This window comes from Psittacula echo (genome assembly GCF_963264785.1).
Source record: "Psittacula echo genome assembly, chromosome: 7".
Taxonomy (NCBI): domain Eukaryota; kingdom Metazoa; phylum Chordata; class Aves; order Psittaciformes; family Psittacidae; genus Psittacula; species Psittacula echo.
In genome coordinates, this window is record NC_137740.1 from 17,863,846 (window position 1) to 17,882,415 (window position 18,570).

The 18,570-nt window shown below is 35.5% G+C and overlaps 1 protein-coding gene across 2 annotated transcripts in view; it reads left to right on the forward strand.

The window, feature by feature from the left end:
- BRINP3 (BMP/retinoic acid inducible neural specific 3) overlaps nt 1-18,570 on the forward strand; it is a gene marked incomplete at both ends in the record, with an annotated part of 200,938 nt that overhangs the window by 109,300 nt on the left and 73,068 nt on the right. For both annotated transcript variants that reach the window (XM_080623038.1, XM_080623039.1), the window contains 2 exons: nt 15,354-15,459; nt 18,312-18,548. In XM_080623038.1, coding sequence (XP_080479164.1) covers nt 15,354-15,459; nt 18,312-18,548 — 343 coding nt within the window. The remainder of the gene's footprint in view (nt 1-15,353; nt 15,460-18,311; nt 18,549-18,570) is intronic.

The following is an 18,570-nucleotide window of genomic DNA, read 5'->3' on the forward strand; positions in this document are numbered from 1 at the left end:
TTGAAAATACAGGGCTGTGTTCTCTCAAATGTAATGTAGAGGTCAGCTCTTCAGTTGATGTAAACCAACACAATTCCTTTGAGAATCTGGACCTCATTATTTCAGAGGGTAAGAGAAAAGGGGAAAACAAAAGACCAGCAAGTTAATGCAGTAGCATGTTTTACTAAACACTCTTAGAATGCATACTTAGCAACATAATTGACACAATACATCACAGCAGCTGTAACATGACACTCATAAAAAGATGTGTTTTAGCAGCCTCCAATACAAACTACATTTTCTCATTATATTTTCCACAACATACATAGAGAGTAATGAGTGCAAGAAGTTATAACATCACCAGCTACTTGGTAACACAGCATGAAACGCTTTTAAAGAAACAAAATAGCACATAATAAAAATGCTAGGATATGCATTTTGGAAAGACTTTAGACAACTATTCTTCACTTAAAAATCACAAACAACACAAAACAACAACAACAAAAAAAGATAGACCATATGACATGATAGACCATAACAAATTTAAGGACTTTATTACATCAGTTATGTAGTTTAGTCAAGAAAAAAGGGTAAAAAAAAAAAAATGTCAAGAAAACTGCCAAACCCTAAGTAGGTTATAAATATGCGTATGTAAACAAGGGACCTTAACAGCACTCACACAACACTTGCCATCACAGTTGTCAAAAACCTACAAACAATTCATACTACAGTTCCTTAAATGTTTCATATTCCTTTTTTTTTTTTTCCCCTTAAATAGTCAAACTAAAGTAAATAAACCCAGAAAATGGGGAGGGGTTTTAATATTGAGAGATCCACAGTGAACACATTGAGCAATGTCTCTAAACTTGGAGAGACATAAATTTGTCTCTAACCTTGTCTCTAAACTGGGTTTTATGGATGGACCACCTGGTGGATAAGGACTTGGCTGGATGGCCACACGCAGAGAATTGCGGTCTACAGCTCAGTGTCCAGCTGGAGACTGGTAACAAGTGGTGTTCCTTAGGGGTCAGTACTTGGAGCAGTTCTGTTCAACAAATTTGTCAGTGGCATAGACAGTGAGATTGATGCACCCTCAGCAAGTTTGATGATGTCATCAAGCTATGTGGTTTGGTTGGTATGCTGGAGGGAAGTAATGCCATCCACAGAAACCCTGACACGCTTAAGAAGTGAGTGGGCCAATGCCAACCTCATGAAGTTCAACAGTGTAAAGTGCAAGGTCCTACACCTGGGTTGAGGCAATCTCAGGCACAGCTACAGGCTGGGGAGAGAAGTGATACAGAGCAGCCCTGTGAAGAAAGACTTTGGGTGCTGGTCAATGAGAAGCTGAACATGAGCCTGTATGAAGACAGGCTAAGAAAGATGAGCATATTCAGCCTGAAGAAGAGAAGTCTGCGTGGAGACCTCGGAGCAGCCTTCCAGTATCTGAAGGGGGCCTACAGGGATGTTGGGGAGGGACTCTTTATCAGGGACTGTACCGATAGGACAAGGGGTATTGGGTTTTTCAAGGCCAGGTTGGACAGAGCCTTGGGCAGCATGGTGTAGTGTGAGATGTCCTTGCCAATGGCAGTGGGGCTGGAACTAGATGATCTGAAGGTCCTTTCCAACCCTAACTCTGTGATTCTGTTTAAACTTAAACAGGGGAAGTTCAGGTTAGTTATAAAGAAGTTCTTTACTGTGAGGGTGGTAAGGCACTGGAATGGGTTTCCCAAGGAAGTGGTAAATGTTCCACCTCTGGCAGTGTTCAAGGGCAGGTTGGACAGAGCCTTGGACAGCCTGGTGTAGAGTGAGGCATCCCTGCCCATGGCAGGCGGATCGGAACCTTAAGGTTCTTTCCAACCCTAACCATTCTATGATTTTATAATGCAGTTAGAGCTGAGCATTCCAGCTCTAATTTGGAGGCAGTCAGGTTTTTATGGATTTTAATATGGTATTTATTTTACCTGCATAGTGGTTTGCGTATGAGTTAAGAAACCTACTTCAGTACACTCCATGTCTTCTGCTCTCTAATTGACAGTTACTCCCTGTTAGCAGGTCAGAAAATGTCAAGCAGGGACTAGAAAATCATAGAACATTTTCCTACCTCTGGACCCTGAGAAATATAACATGTATCAACAACATGTATGAGCACAAAGTTCACATTAGGAAGAATATCTCAGGCTAATAGAAACTCGGAAGTCAGAGTCAGAAAAAATTAAGATTAGGATAATAAAAGGCTTTGGAAGATTTCAGTGTCCGTTTTTTTTTTGCTTATATAGATTTCACCTGTAATACATTTTCACGTTTTGCTGTTCTAGATTATGATTCAAATGGCGATCATCCTCTGCAATTTATTAATTCAATGTTAAAAAAAACCCTGAAAATATCCTTCGTATGAGAATCCTTTATAGGTAACTGATCCTGAGAGTTACATCACTGCTGTCTTCTGCAGCTCACAAGTACTTTGGCAGGATCTGCATTTCTGCCAGCAAACTATAATGAAATCTCTAACAAGATAATGTTTGTAATGTCTATATGTGCTGTGGCAGGAGCTGGGCTTAGGAAAGATTTCATTATTAATTCAGGAGACTTTCTGTAGTATTGAGTGATTAGCATTTTCAGATCTTTATTGCCTGAAAGGCTGGTAGTCCACAAACTTTATAGCTGAATCAAGTATGCAAAATAAAACGTGTCTCTAATTTTGTAGGGTTTGATTCTGACCTTCTGCAATGAATAAACTTCACTGAAATAGAAGTTTCATCACTTGCATATTGATATAATTGAGATCAGGGTTTTCTCCATTCAACCTCAATGATCAGCTTTCTAATTTATCAAACTATTATTCGTTATCTCTTTCTAGATTACCCAGATTAACCTTCTCATTCCCAGGGACAGGGGAAGTTTAGATTGGATATAAGGAAGAAATTCTTTACTCTTAGGGTGCTGAGGCACTGGAATGGGTTGCCCAGGGAAGTTGTGAATGCTCCATACCTGGCGGTGTTCAAGGCCAGGTTGGACAGAGCCTTGGGAGACATGGTTTAGTGGGAGGTGTCCTTGCCCATGGCAGGGGGGGCTGGAACTAGATGATCTTCAGGTCCTTTCCAACCCTAACTATTCTATGATTCTATGATTTAATGGTCTTTTGGTATTGGGTATTCTTACTTTGATTTTTTTTTAGAAGTAGTTTAAAAATAAAACAGCAAAATGAAAAAAACAGCTCTAGTGTCACAGTTATACTAGTTCATAATGTTCTAATATTTATAATAATTCCACTAAATAGAAGATATTTATATAAAATCTCCTTCCTACTATATAGATTTATAAATAAATATAATTTTAACATCTCCAAGTTTAAGTAGAACCTTGAAAATGAAAAAACATTCCATGTTTTTACTTCAACCTTTCATGAAATCTTTGATGTGTAAAAATAAGTGATGAGAAAATGTTGCAGATAATAGGGAAAATGGTTTGAAGAGAACCATTACAATATTTTTTTTTTCATATTTAACTCTATTTAAAAAGAATTTATTCTTACTCCTGTTCCCCATTTGAAATATGACATTCACAGCAATACTGAGCCATGCACATCGTTGTAAGAAATAAAAACCTATGCTCCTTCAAGCATTGCAATTTATATATTGTGTTAAAATATAATGATTAAATGTGAGGGTCTGCTTTTCTTCCTTTTTTTAGGGTATTCAAGAGGGTGAAAGCATTAGGATTTTAATCTATGCTTGAAAATAGTGATAAAGGCCAATCTGTTTAAAAAAGTCTGTAGAAAGGAGTTAGTATATTGCACAAACAGAAGGGTATAGTATCATACTGTTTTTCCTTGAGGTAAAAACAAAGGCATTTCCACTGTTAAACTTCACAGCATCAGGAGATTAAAATTCTAATAGAAAATAAGGAAAGTTAATTAAGATAATTGAATTGAGTTTATCAGCAACTTTGGTGTTGATTTACACTTGACAGGATCTGCCATTCCTTGATGAAAATATAGAAAGCTGCAAGTCTATAGTGTATGATACAAAGAGTTAGTTATATACTACAGTGTATATATGACAGTGTAATAGCTTAGAAAGAATTGTGTACTACATACAAGCTAAACATTCTAATAAGTAAAAAGGCATGAAAAAAAAAATGTGGTGACATATATGACTTTAATCCAAACATTTACATGTGTAAGACCTGTACATCAAAGAGCAATTTGTGTCAAAGAATTTTTCACCTATCATATTATTAAAGAAGCTGGATGCTTAGCTATCTCTAGAGATTTTCTAACTTACACAGTAGGCTACCTAGAAACAAATCAAAACCTGTGGATAATAGAGTTCCTTTCAATTCTGAGAAGAACAAAGCCCTTCCACTTCCATGGAACTACACAGTACCAATAATAAGCATTACTCTTTTCATTTGTTTCCTCCTTTTGTCTTCTGAACTTCCCTCTTTCCTTAGATGCTCATAGAAACTCTGTCTCTTGCTTTTATAAATTTTTTGGTTGAAGAAATGTACATTTATATATATGCATTTATGATACATAATTTTATGCCTTAAGTCTTGTCTTGTTTATGTTAGGTCCAGAAAAAAATGAACAAAACAAGCCCTTTGACAATATTCTATATTCTAAAAAATTTTTGTGAAAATTATATCACTGCAATATCCACAGTAGGACACATTCATGTATGGTTTAATGAACTAGCCTTGATATTTGACAGGCGGCCCTGTCCGTGGCAGGGGGGTTGAAACTAGATGATCTTGAGGTCGTTTCCAACCCTAACTATTCTATGATTGTATGAATCTATAATTTGAACAATTTTTCAGCTGGGCACAGCAATATGTCTGGATAACATTGCCCCTGGAGCCTAATTCTAACAGCAGTCTTCTGTACATTAAAAATTCTCTTTTTGTTTAGTTAATGAAATAAAAATATAAAGAATCACTCAGTCATTAGCCAAAACTTTCCAAAGAGCAGTCAGTTTTTTCATTCATTCATCAGTCTTTATTGATGGTGAATGAGTTAAAGTCTAAGAACAGATATTTGATGAAACATGTTCAATGATGTGCCAGAGGTACTTTCACCTGATAAAAACATGGAAACCCCCATGATGAAAATTCACGGTGTTCTCCTAAATGCAATGTTGGTTTAAACTGGAGAGGATCTGTTTTTTCTTGATGAAAATATAGGATCTTGATATGTGCATAGGAAGTTTTCATCTTGCTATAATGCTTACTTCTGAAGATGGCTTTTTGTTTGAACATTTTGTGTTTCAATTTCATGATATTTTTATTACTGTAAATGTACTTGAATACCATTTGATATGTTTGCAGTTATGAGTATTTTGATTATTTAATCAAACTCAGTAAACTTATGAATCCAGTTTTACTTTTATTCTTCTGAGTAAAACTTTGAACACTGATCTGAAGTTTCTACCTACTGATGTGATGCACAGTTTTGGACAAAGAGATGCTCTTTCATTTCTTCTCCATTTCTTTTTGTGTGTTCACTAAAACTTTAAGGGGTATAATGAAAATATAGCTTGGTACCTACACCTTCCCAGTTCTTATTCACTAAAGGCAGTTTCTACAATCTTAAGACTTTTCAGTTTCTATATTTAAGGGTGGGTATAACAAAAACCACCTCAGTCCTTATGCTACAAGGCTCTCCACTCAACTGGTGCATATTTGACAGGACTTAGGTGTAAAAGAAATGGTCTTTTTTCCATGTATTTTGACACACCATACCTGAAAGATCAAACAGTATACAGAACACAACTGCCAACTCTTATTTCCAATAAATTTTAAATGAACTGAGAAACCTGGATTTAGTCCTTCTCTCTGATCTATAGCTGACAGGCAATAGAGTTATCTGGAATACGACTGATCTGTGAGGGAATAAAAAGGGGAAATTATTCTATTTGGTAAATGTATTAGGAGCTCATGATTTACTTTTAACCAAACATTTTTCTTTCACATGATTCTTCACTTGCCTCTTGTCTTGCCTTTTCCAATCATTTTTCTTTAAATCTACAATAGTGCTCATTATAACAGAGGCAAGTTTTCTGTAAAAACAGTTTCTTGAAAAGTAATTTTTATTTATATACATATAATTGATTACTGAAATAATTGCTTGGTTCATGGTAGAAAGTTCTATGTAAAACTGTGTGAATATTTGTATCTTAATCAAATATACCCTCGGGTTTGGTGTATTTACCCTCACGTAAGGCTTGCAGCATGCTGACCTAACACAGGAGGCTAATATCCCAAATAAATGGCCTCCTTTCCCAGTCATTCTTACCTGGTATTTTCTCAACTCCTTCTGTTTGAAACCAGATAGTAAATATTGATGGTTCTGCATTCTAGACTGGCATATGGAATAGAAATAGGGAGACTTGGGAAACGTGTTTTTGCTATGAGTAATTTCCATGTGATGATTAAGCATGGTAAACAAGGACCAGTTTTATTCTTTTCTGAACACTGGGGTTAAATCTGTTGCAGACAAGTGCTAAAAGGTTTCCTTAACTTTCAGCACTACGGTGAATTCAGAAGTAGTCTGGGTGACAGTGAGCCAAAATATCTTGCAAGAATTTCATGAGGCAAGTCCTCAGAACTGCTTGGGTAATACAAAAGCCATGGCCCATTTAGTGAAGTAAGCACTCAGCACTCTTGAGTCTTGCAATGAGTTTCTGAGTGCTTACATTAGCTTTGATTATGAGTATTGCTCCTTTAACTCACTTAAATGATTTAGAAAACATCAGCTAAAATATGTAGTTTATAATAGATTCAACACTAAGTCCTTTGTGGTTTACTGTTCTTTAGCTAATTTGGTATTGGTCCTTGCTCGAAGTTTCAATTGCAATTGCAGATAAATATTTGAAGATGCTTTTTCCTGTCAAATAATAAACAAGCAACATATGCATTTAGTTTAAAAGATAAGTGACAAATATTTGATCTCTGAATCCTATGTCCCTTATAATTTATACAGTGAACAAGTTTGCCGTTCCTATTGGCCTACTTTGAGTAAGAATCATATAACTAATGCCATGCACTATGCATGATGCAAACATTTACTGCAGCAATATTTGGAATCAAGATTTCAGTCTCAGGAGTTCTTTCCATGGCTTTTCATAAACTTGTGGGGTTTAAAGGTGAAGATTTGCTTTCACTCTAGATTTAACTACACAATAGTAATGGAACAGCAAAATTAATCAAAATTATAGAACAATATACCTAAATTAATCATCTAATACTGAGGAAGTGTCCATATGAAATGAAATATAGAGCTTCAGTATAAAGTTTTTTCTAAAATAAATTTATCCAAGCTTTCCGCTTTAGTTTGAACATCTGATACTGACTTAATGATTAAATTATAGATCAGTTTTAATTGTTAACTTAGTAGGTAGGCTTTCAAATATGCAGGAAAATATGTAAAAAAAAAAAAGCAGTAGCATAAAAATAAGGGTTTTGAAAGACCCTACATTGAAAGTCAGTAGTACCAATGAGACAGAAAGGGCAAATGTGTTGCAATCATTTTCCAGAGGGAATAAATGGTGGGGAAGTAATGAGGGTACAACCTAAAAATAAATCCCTACAAACATGTATGTGACCCTGGCAGAAAGCAAGCCAGCAGATGTGCATTATGGACAGCAATGTGATTTCTTTTGAGAGGTTAGAATGACAACCCTGTAAGGCATAGATTGCCTGGAATATGGTAAAATAAAAAGGATATGCAAAATGTCCTGCTGCAGATGTCACAGTAAGCGAGGTGCAGAGTGTTAGCAATTGTAGTACTATGGTCTGCCAAAATAAATTATAATTTTACATGAACTCCACAATACCTCCATAATAAATAAAATATCTGGAAATAGAATCATAGAATAGTTAGGGTTGGAAAGGACATTAAGATCATCTAGTTCCAAATCCCCTGCCATGGGCAGGGACGCCTCACACAAAACCATGTCACTCAAGGCTCTATCCAACCTGGCCTTGAACACCGCCGAGGACGGAGCATTCACAACCTCCCTGGGCAACCCATTCCCTGTTTAAGGGAAACCACTGTTTAAGTTTGATCCCGTTACCCCTTGTCCTGTCACTACAGTCACTGATGGATAGTCTATCCCCAGCATCCTTGAAGGCCCCCTTCAGATATTGGAAGGCTGCTATGAGGTCTCCATGCAGCCTTCTCTTCTCCAGGCTGAACAGCCCCAACTTTCTCAGCCTGTCTTCATATGGGAGGTGCTCCAGCCCCCTGATCATCCTCGTGGCCCTCCTCTGAACTTGTTCCAACAGTTCCATGTCCTTCTTATGTTGAGGACACCAGAACTGCACACAACACTCCAAGCGAGGTCTCCCGAGAGCAGAGTAGAGGGGCAGGATCACCTCCTTCGACCTGCTGGTCACTCTCCTTTTGATGCAGCCCAGGATATGGTTGGCTTTCTGGGTTGCAAGCACACACTGCTGGCTCGTTCATTTTCTCATCGACCAACACCCCCAAGTCCTTCTCCACAGGGCTGCTCTGAATCTCTTCTCTGTCCAACCTGAAATACCTTAAATTAGTAATTTTTAGAGATATTTCTGAAGACAATCTTGCAAATAAGTTTTAGAATTGCATCGAAATACATAATCATAGGTAGGATCTCCGTGGAAATTCTGGTTTTTACTTAACTTGCCCTTATCACTTTGATTTTTGAGCTTAAAGACTTGAAATTCTTCTATGTTATTTTTAGGTCCCAACGTTACCTTTTAACACTTACTTTTTTACTGTAGCGCAACTTATTCTTATTTTTTTCACTTAAAATATAATACATATGTAAGTTTTAAAACTGACCACATTAAAGGTAAAGTGTTTCCAAATTATCCAAAGATGATTTTTATATTTGCCTAGACTTTCTGTTTCCTGTCATTTCACAAAGAAAAAGAACATTTTAACTTTTAATTCTCATTCAGGATGGACTATATTTGTTTGTTCTTACTTTCCTAATAATATCTGTAAGTCTTATAGAAAGCCAAATCTTTCTGTGCTCTTGAAATTAATAAGGATACAGTGAAAAATCACAGTAGCCTCAGCATTGCATATTGGACCCAAGTCATGAGATATAAATCCTATTCCTAATACGCTTGGGAAGTCCTTGCATGGGATTTTGCAGCTGGGCTAAGTGTAGGTTGATGGTCTCTCTTTACAATATGTGCCCAAAGATTTCTTTGGAGCTTTTTATCATTTATATAGCAATGTAGTTTTGTTTGGAGAAGAATGGAGATTTGGGAATTGGACTTTACTTCAGTAGGCTTCTCTGCTTTTTCTTTCTGCAGATACCTTGAGATTTTTATGAACATGAAATACTATCTTAATTTGTATCTATGCTGTCCTCTTTGTTTCTAATTTTATCTTTTTAACAAAATGTATAGATTTCATTTTTTGTTAGTTGCTTGGCTGCCTCTTTAGGCAATAAAAGTTGTGAAAAATTAATATTAATATTCATCTAAGTAAGATATGGACAAGCAGAGGTATCTAAATATACACTGAAACAAACTACTCATCTTTTATTATGCTTTTGTTAAATCTATTCCTTCTCCATAAGAGAATTTTGCCCTTCTCTGTTTTTCAAGATTAATTAAAAGAAATATCTTGTTTTGTTCTGAAATAATGCCTTTCCTTATTCCCTGTATGAGGCTGATGCAACCTTCATTTCTGAAAACGCAGGAAATACAGACTCTGGTACCACTGCCCTGACTAGTTTTCCAACAGTCTCATTTCCTGCAGACTTCCCTGTTGCTTTACGTAAGGATGCATGGGAACATGGCATCTGACATGCAGCGGATTTAAAAAGTCCTTGAAAAGGGAAAATTGCAGCTCTGATGTCAGAACTGTTAATGCTGACAGTGATTTTAGCTGGTGTAAATTCCCACTTTTAATTTACATAGCCTCAGGAGTGTTGCACAGTGTGCAGAGTTGGCATTGCAGAACAACATAAGGAGTAATAATTTTCTCCTCCCTACCTGACACCTACTTCAAGTAACCTTAGAATTTAGTTCAACCTATATGTTTCCTGCTAGTTCAGAACTGAGGCATTCCTGACAGTCTTGGCTTCTTGTCTAATTTTCCTGTGGCACAGCATATATTCAAAGACTTGTTTCAATGTTCCTGTGGATTCTCCTGCAATTTACAGATAATAAATTACTCTCTGAGATACTGGGGAATAGACTTGAATGGACAGGTGATTTCTCCTTATCAGATGAACTTAAACAGCCTTAAAAAGTCATATTTTTAACAAATGTAACAACAGAGCAGAATTCATATTCAGAATTAATTTCCAATTCCTAGAATATTCTGATTTCTGAGGTATTTAATGGTTTATGTGGGGATAATGCATTTCAAATGCATTGTTGTAACTCACAATAAATTCCTGAGAGTGTAGAAATGATGGAAAGGGAATTACACTGATCTCTTTGAAAGATTTATTGTTGCATTCAGTGAAATAGAAAGTCATCTCCTTGCCCAAAAAGAAAGAAGTTGTTATTCCACTTCTAATGGAGATTTTGCAATGTACTTCATTCGGAGAAAGATCAACTTTACTGTTCGTATTCCATCTTACAACAGCAGATGACAGAAAAATATGAATGGAATGATTCCAGGTCTCTTGAAATAGGGGACTCTTCAAATTAAAAAATCATTCTTATTCTATCAATACTGCTGCTAGAAAACATATGGAAAATGTTACATACTTATGAGGTATTTTCTAGAATGGTGGCAATTAAAAAAAAAATTGAAAACATTAATCCAACTCCTGACATTGTTGGTGCTGTTGGGTTTGTCTATACTTCCTTCAGAAAAGTTCATCTACCCAGTAGCATGCTATGTCACTGTTTGGAACATTCACAAGATTTGATTTATTTCAAATACATACTATTAGTGGGAGACTTTTAACATGCTCAATGACACAAATAGAGCAGCAACTATTGTGTGATAAAGGAAAGTGTTGAAAAAGGGTGTTTTTGTGAAAAACTGTTGAGCCTGGGAAAAAGAAAAAAAAGAAAGTTGGCAGGAGATCCCCTTCTAAATAGTAACACTTAGTCCCTATTCATTTGGTCAACTTTTTTTTCGGTGAAATGGGCACTGACTGAAAAATGTGCAGGAAGGACAATATGTGGGAATGTGGGCTGGAAGGCAAGTCCCAAAGGTGAAGTTGATAAGGGAGTCATACATGAGAATCCTAAAGACTTCAGGTTTCTCCCCACTCCATAATTTTGCACTTTCTTCTGTTCGCACCAATTGTTCAGCAGAGACCGTCTTCCATGAGTAGTCATGCATATATGATGTTTGCTCTAAATCATTATTTTAATGTTTAAAATATTAAAGAAGTTTATGTGAATATGAATGCAGTGCTTATTTTGAAGTGACTAGCATTGTATCATTCTCCTTTATGTTGGCTTAGTTATCTTCCGTAGAAACGAAATGCATTTTTAAAAACTCTTGTTGAAGAGGATAGTCTTTTATGCAAGACAGCAGACTAACTCTGCACGGGCATGTAGTTAGGACTATTAGCTATGCGTATTTAAAAGAATGCAGTAGGAACAAAATCTCTGCAGAAATATACTTCCCTTTTATTAGGAAAGCCTTCTACAGCCTTAATTATCATGGACAAAAAAAAAAGCATACTGTTTCCCGGGGAAATACTACCCACTGATATCACAAGAATTCAGCCCTGCTTAAGTGCTTGGAGGTATGTTCGCAATGCACTTACAATCGGGTCATTATCACCATGGTTATGAGATTTAACTGACTGAAAACTGTAGGCATTTGTCTCATTAATGCCAAAAGTTATAGTTTATTTCTGGAAACTGAAAAACCTGCTGCCCAGGGAAACCTGTTCTGTGATAATCTTTGAAAACAAGGCACTTGAGAATAGCCTGCTTGGTTCATGTCAAATGATTTCACATATATTTTGTTACTGGTTTTTAGGGTGTTTTGGTTATTAAATGACTTTGTTCTGTAGTATTTTGCATTGTGAGTTAGTGTTCCTTAAGGACTTGAGGTCTAGAATTTACAAACCAGTATGCAGTTATGATTCTTTTTATTCATATGCAATCACTTCTGGACTATACTAGCATCTCAGCATACTCTGTATTTACATTTTACCTTTCCCTCTCTTTTTTTTTTTGATTTATCTTTGATTGTACACTTTCAGACAAAACACTTTTCAGCTGTGGTCTTGGGACTGAATATAGTCACATTTCTCTGGAAGATAATTAAAGAAATGCCATTGCCCTTCCAATTTCATTTTTATTGTTCCTAAAACAAAAAATTTAAAATCATCAGTTATTTCAGTTACAAGTGGATCAAACCAGAATTAATACATTTGGACCTGTCCTCCCACCCCCAACCCTGTAGTCTCTTTTGTACTCAAAATGAATTATCCCAAAATGAAATCCTTGCATTTGATCAGAAAATTTGACAGAAATTTGAGGTTTTTATTGATCAACTACTCAAATTTTTCTTCTGATTTACAATCTTTTTCAGTAGGATTTGTACAGCATATGTAAGTACATTCCTTTGACCTCTGATTGGAGTTGGATTTTGGAATATTTAAAAAAAAACCAACAACAACAAAACTTGATCTTTCTTTGCTGTATGTTGGGACTATAGATTTTTATTTTCTTCTTTCAGTTATTTTCTATGCAGAAGCTAAGAGTACCAGAGCAAAGGAGTTCACAGAAGAAGGCAAGGGTACTTGGAAAAGTGAAAAAATGAATAACACAAACATATAGGTTTGAGTGAAAATACAGTGTTTGGAAAAGGCCCTTATTTATTGCTCTATATATAGAGCATTATTTACTATTATTATAATTAGAACAATATTTCATTGCTTACTTATAAGTCGTTAATGTCTGTAAGTAATCTCAAAATCTAGCCATGCTTATTTTTTTCTTATATATAGTTCTCTTTCGAATCAGTGGATTTACTTAACCAGTCTAAAAGTCAAAAAAGCCATTAAATGATGATGGTTTCCCCATTCTGCCTCTTGGCACACCTGAATACAGCAAGTACTATCACTCCCATAATCAAAACAGAGGCAGTCCCTACCTGTGGCTTGAATAATCCAAATGAAGAATGAAGATGAGCCATGGAAGAGACAATAATTATAAAGCTACTTACTAACTTTCCTTATTTTGTGATTTCAGGAGACATAAGAGTAATAAGTATGGACAGGAGTTATAAATTTTGCTTTATAGGTTTTACATTTCATATAACTTTATGAAGATGTATCGCTTTATAGACAAATGGTTGAAAAGGATGATAAAAATATAGAAACCCAAACACCACTAAAAATAAATAGATCTTTAAATAAAAATTTACATATATAAATGCTGAGCATAACATTTCAGAGCTGGAATAAAACTCATGATAACATTCACCTTTTTATTGTCTTCTAGTTATTGATCTTGTTTAATATGGGTGACTGTCTTTGTTATTGTATAAACGGGTTATGATTCTGTAAATGCATTGGGAATATTACACAAAATTGAGATTTTAGAATGGAATTTTAGACCACTTGCTGGGAGAGGGAGGGGACTGAAAAATCATAAATCAAAATTGCTATTCCAGCCTTTCCAAGCCAAATATGATGCCTCTGCAGGAGTCTTTGTGCTTATTCAGGATGATTAAGCAAAAAACACAGCAAACAGGGCCTGCCATAAATATTAAAGACTGCCAAATATGTGCAGGGAGGACACATCCTGACTCCATTTCATTTCTTTGTGCAGCTGGCACTCTGCTAACAGGTTTGGCTGAAGCCAGTTCTGTGTGTCCTTTCCACTGGCTGCTGGCATTGCAAAGGGTCTCCTCTGTTCTCAAGAACAGTAGTTCAAAGTGATGGACATATGCCAAAAGCTTTGAATAGCCTAAAATTTTGTGTTTACTTTGCAAAGTGCAAGAGATCTTGGAAAATGTCTCAGTATTTTCAAGAATAGGATTATCCAGCTGTAGCCATCCACGCATGTTGCTGGTAGCACAGACTGTAAGAGAGCCAGGCAATCCTTAAGAAACATCAACATTCATGGGTTATTTTAGCTAACCTTCATATTCTATTCAAAACAGATTGTTAAAATATCGAGCTTCCTTCTGTTCATAAGAATTAATGTTAGTTGTCTGTTTGCATGTCAATCAGCTGCTCAGTGGTAATGTATAGTTTGGGAATGAGCTCCTTTACCCCACAATTTAGGTTTATTCTCCAGGAGATCCAGACCTGAGTACAATACCCGAAGTAACAGAAAAATAGAAGTCGTTGTATTCAAAATTAAGGCAGATCACCACATAAGGGTAAATCTGTCCACAACCTCTGAGATGGTAAAAAGGAGAGAGAGCTAAGAAGTTCTAGGATAGTGTCTGGGAGCAGTTTGGGAGTGGGATGATAGAGGAACTGGTTGCATTATGGCAATAAATAAGGCTGGGATGATATGTGATGGCCAGCATTTTCTGCTATGGCTCTGGTTGTATTACTTTTGTTTCACTTTCTTCTTTCTGCCTGGTCTTGGTATAAAGAAGAAGGAACTACAAACTCATGAATTTTCTACAGATCCTACAATCCAGTTTAAAAAATATGAGATCATGGTATACCCATCTATCCTGATGGCTTCGGGTTTTTTTTCTTGACTCCTTATATGGGCAAATTAAAAAAAGGTGAGGTGCTGAGTGATCTGCTGTGGAGCTGCCCACCTGCCGTATTTAAATTTACTCATTTGAATAACTGCCCATTGCCGAGCACAATCCTCAACTGTTAAGCTAGAGCTCTACTTGTCTACTTGTGGTGATTCTGTTTTGATAAATGTAGTTTTATTTTGATTTTGTGGTCATGGATTCAGTGATTACAATAGGCAGGATGTCTATAGAGTTTAATGGCTAAACTTACCTTAGGTGTTTCCCTGATGAAAAATATCCTATCACTACCACCATAATAAATACAGCTCACAAAATGATTTTACTACTTCTGAGGAAAAGTCAAAGTTTTTTTCCAAGATTTCAACAAGGAGTTGCTATGTGTGCAGGTTTCATCAGTAAAAATCACAGTCCTTTTTTATGAACCACATTTATTAAACTCATTCTAATTCCCATAGCTATAAAGAAATAAATTGTCTTTAAACTGTCGATCAGCTAACATCTTTGTAAGGGTTCTCAGCAATAGAAATAGCACTCTCCAAAGTCTGTGGTACTGGTAAAACCGTTGCAGTCATACTTTTCATAATTAAATTGAGCTATTTCACCTTAATTAAGTCTGAAATGTGCTGCCAGCTGAACTAAAGGGAAACTTTATGAAATGAGCTTCTGAACTCCTCAGTCTGTTTTGTCTAATACAGTAAATGCTCTTCCATTCCCTTGCCATTAGGTAACAGAAACGCGGACTGGTCCTCTTGGCTGCAGTAACTATGACAACCTAGATTCTGTCAGCTCTGTTCTGGTTCAGAGTCCTGAAAATAAGATTCAGTTGCAAGGTATGTAGGTGCAATTTCATTAATTTGTTTTGAAACAGGATGACATTTATCACACTATTTGTTTTTCTTCCTTCCACCTCATAAAAGGTCATTTTCTTTGTGTGTGTGTGTGTGCAATAAGTACATTCTAGACAATATGAAGGAAATGTCTAACTCGTGTTGCCTTTGAAATGGAAACAATTTCTCTACATATCAGAAAATAATTTTAATAATGCTGTTAACATTTTACAGTCCTATTTAGCAACCACTCTCTCACCTTTTAAAAAGTCTGAATTTCTGTAGATTCCACTGAGCAGGGAGTGACATTTAGCATGCTCAGCCTGCTTTGCACATACTGAGTAGTAGCTTATACCTCATGCAGTTGTCCCACTGAAATGAATGGAGTTATTGGAGGAGTGATATACAGATTTTTCGAAGACTCTAAATAATGAACAGTCCAAAGACTCCTCTTGGGACTTTTATCAAAATGTGGAAAGTTAGGCATCCCACTCATTGGAAAAAATAATAATAATTAAACATAAAAAAAAAAAAACCAAAACAAACCACCAACAAAACAAAACAGAAAATAAAGAGAAAAAAAGCAAAGAGAGAAAAGAAAAAAGGAAAAGGAAATGGAAAGGAAAAGGAAGAAAAGGGGCATAATTTCTAACTATATTTTTGTTAATTCCCGTAGATGCATTTCCCAACCTGCATATTAGGTATGTAAACATTTTTGAAAATTCATCATCTAAGGCATTAATAATTGCTTTTTTCAGTTACACAAATGTAGCATGAACAACTTATTACTATGAAAACAGATTAAATTATCTTTAATTTATATATTTATGTCTACCTCTGTGTATGTACAAGAGAAGAATGCAATTATTAATTCAGAGTTACATGTAGCTATATAATTATTTCCAGTTTTAAAAATTTTTCATAACGGTTCATAAATCAGTTGGACATTTAGTGTGTAGTTGTTGCTGACTGTTAAGAATGGGTGTCAGGGAAAGAAATAATTTGCAATTTAATATGGTCTCCAGCATATGCATGATGTTTGTCAGTTAAAATTTGGAAAATAATCTTTTCACCCCTCAGACAAGGTTCTGCTGCATCACATTGGATTCTCATTATGCGAAATATAGTATCAGAATTGCATAAACTATTTCCTAGTTTTCATGGAAGTATTAAACAAGACTCAAGTTTGCTTATCTGTGCTTTCTTTTCCTTTCACGATTTCAAGGCTTTTCACAAGTATAGAAGTACATTGAAAAGTTTACTCAGGTAACAATGGAGTTTTACAGATTTTGACATGAGGTATAAGAAAGCACAGAGAGACCTGGTTTTAGCAATTGTGATATGACTTTTTACTTGGAAGGGTTATGAAATTACTTTTACGGCTATCATTTTTATGTATCAAAAAATAAGTGATAAATCTCTATGAAATTGTCCAAGTGCAAATGTAGAAGGAATCTACCTCACAAATAACCAGAACCTAAGCTGAGAAATTACTTAACCCCAAAATAAGCTCCACTGGTTCTGGAAAGATTATTTTTTTCCACAAAAAATAACAACAAACAATAAACAAAAATTTATAATGCACCTTGGCTTTTTGATTAGTTGATTACTATTGTAATTAGAGTGACTGATACCTAGTTAAAGTACTTCTTTATAAGATACTCATTCTCTTCACTGGGATCATGTAAAAAATAGTCAGAATTTTCAGATAAGAAAGTCTAAATTTCTGGTCACAAATATTCTGATTTTTTCATTCACCTGCTCTGTGGTTCTGATGCATCAGTGTGACATGCTTTTGTGAGGCCTCTGCATGGTATGGCAGGGTGAAGTGTGAAAACACTTTGAAAAGGGTTTTGTGACATAGCGGAGTATTTTGGGATATCATGGGAACTAGACTTTGCACTCTTTCTCCATGCTAAACCTTTAGTAAATGTAAGAATGCATTTTCTTCCTCAAGATTTTATGGCTCTACCTATAACTTCCAATTGACTGTCCCTTATCACTTAAATATCAATGCTATAAACTGAATATTATTTTTCTAAAATTTCCTCCAATCCCATTCTTCTTAATTTGTCTCTACAGAATCATGAAGGGATAACTAGTGTTATCTAGACAAACTATATCTTGTTGTGTCAAGGGCAACATGGAAACAAGTCCAATACAGGATGGAAATGTTTACTTCACACCTCTTTTTCTGATTATACTCTCTACTCTGTCTTTCAGGGCTGTTTTCCCTTCATCAGCATTCTCAAAATTTGAATTGGCTGCTAGTACCAAGATTATAATTCAGCTGCATGCTTCCTTACTGTAAAGGTCTTTCCACTGAGGCTGTTCATTGAGCAATTCTTTGCAAGGAGAAGTTGATGTCATCCTTTCCTTCTGTTTTTGATAATCTCCCTAGGAAGAAATTATACCAGCAAATGCTCTATCTCAGTAAAACAGGTTACTAGTTAGCAGAATGGGTATTCCATACTGAGAAGGAAATGAGAAATATATCTGAAACTAATTTTTTAAAAAAGAAATATATAACATCTATATTATATATATGAGTTCATATATATGCTATATATATACACAGCATATATCTGTACTCATATATATAGCATATATAATATTATATATATGAGTTCATATATATATGCTATATATAACATTATATATATTATATATATAACATATATATGTTATATATAACACGTCAGTCTAGCAAATGCTAGACAGACGTAAATTTTCCTAAAAAAATTAATATAGTTTCCATTTTTAGAATTGCTTGTTTGTTTGTTATGTAGGTTGAGGAAGCTGTTTGGCTTGATCATTCCTTTGCATTTAATAACATAATACTCTAATTCCTTCAGGTCTTCAGGTCATCTTGCCTGAGTATCTGCAAGAGCATTTTGTCCAGGCAGCTTTGAGCTACATTGCTTGTAATTCAGAAGGGGAGTTCATCTGCAAGGACAATGACTGCTGGTGTCATTGTGGTCCAAAATTCCCAGAATGTAACTGTCCCTACATGGACATTCAAGCCATGGAAGAAAATCTGCTCCGCATAAGCGAGACTTGGAATGTGTACAACAGTGAATTTGAAGAATCTGGTAAGATGCTTTATACAATTTT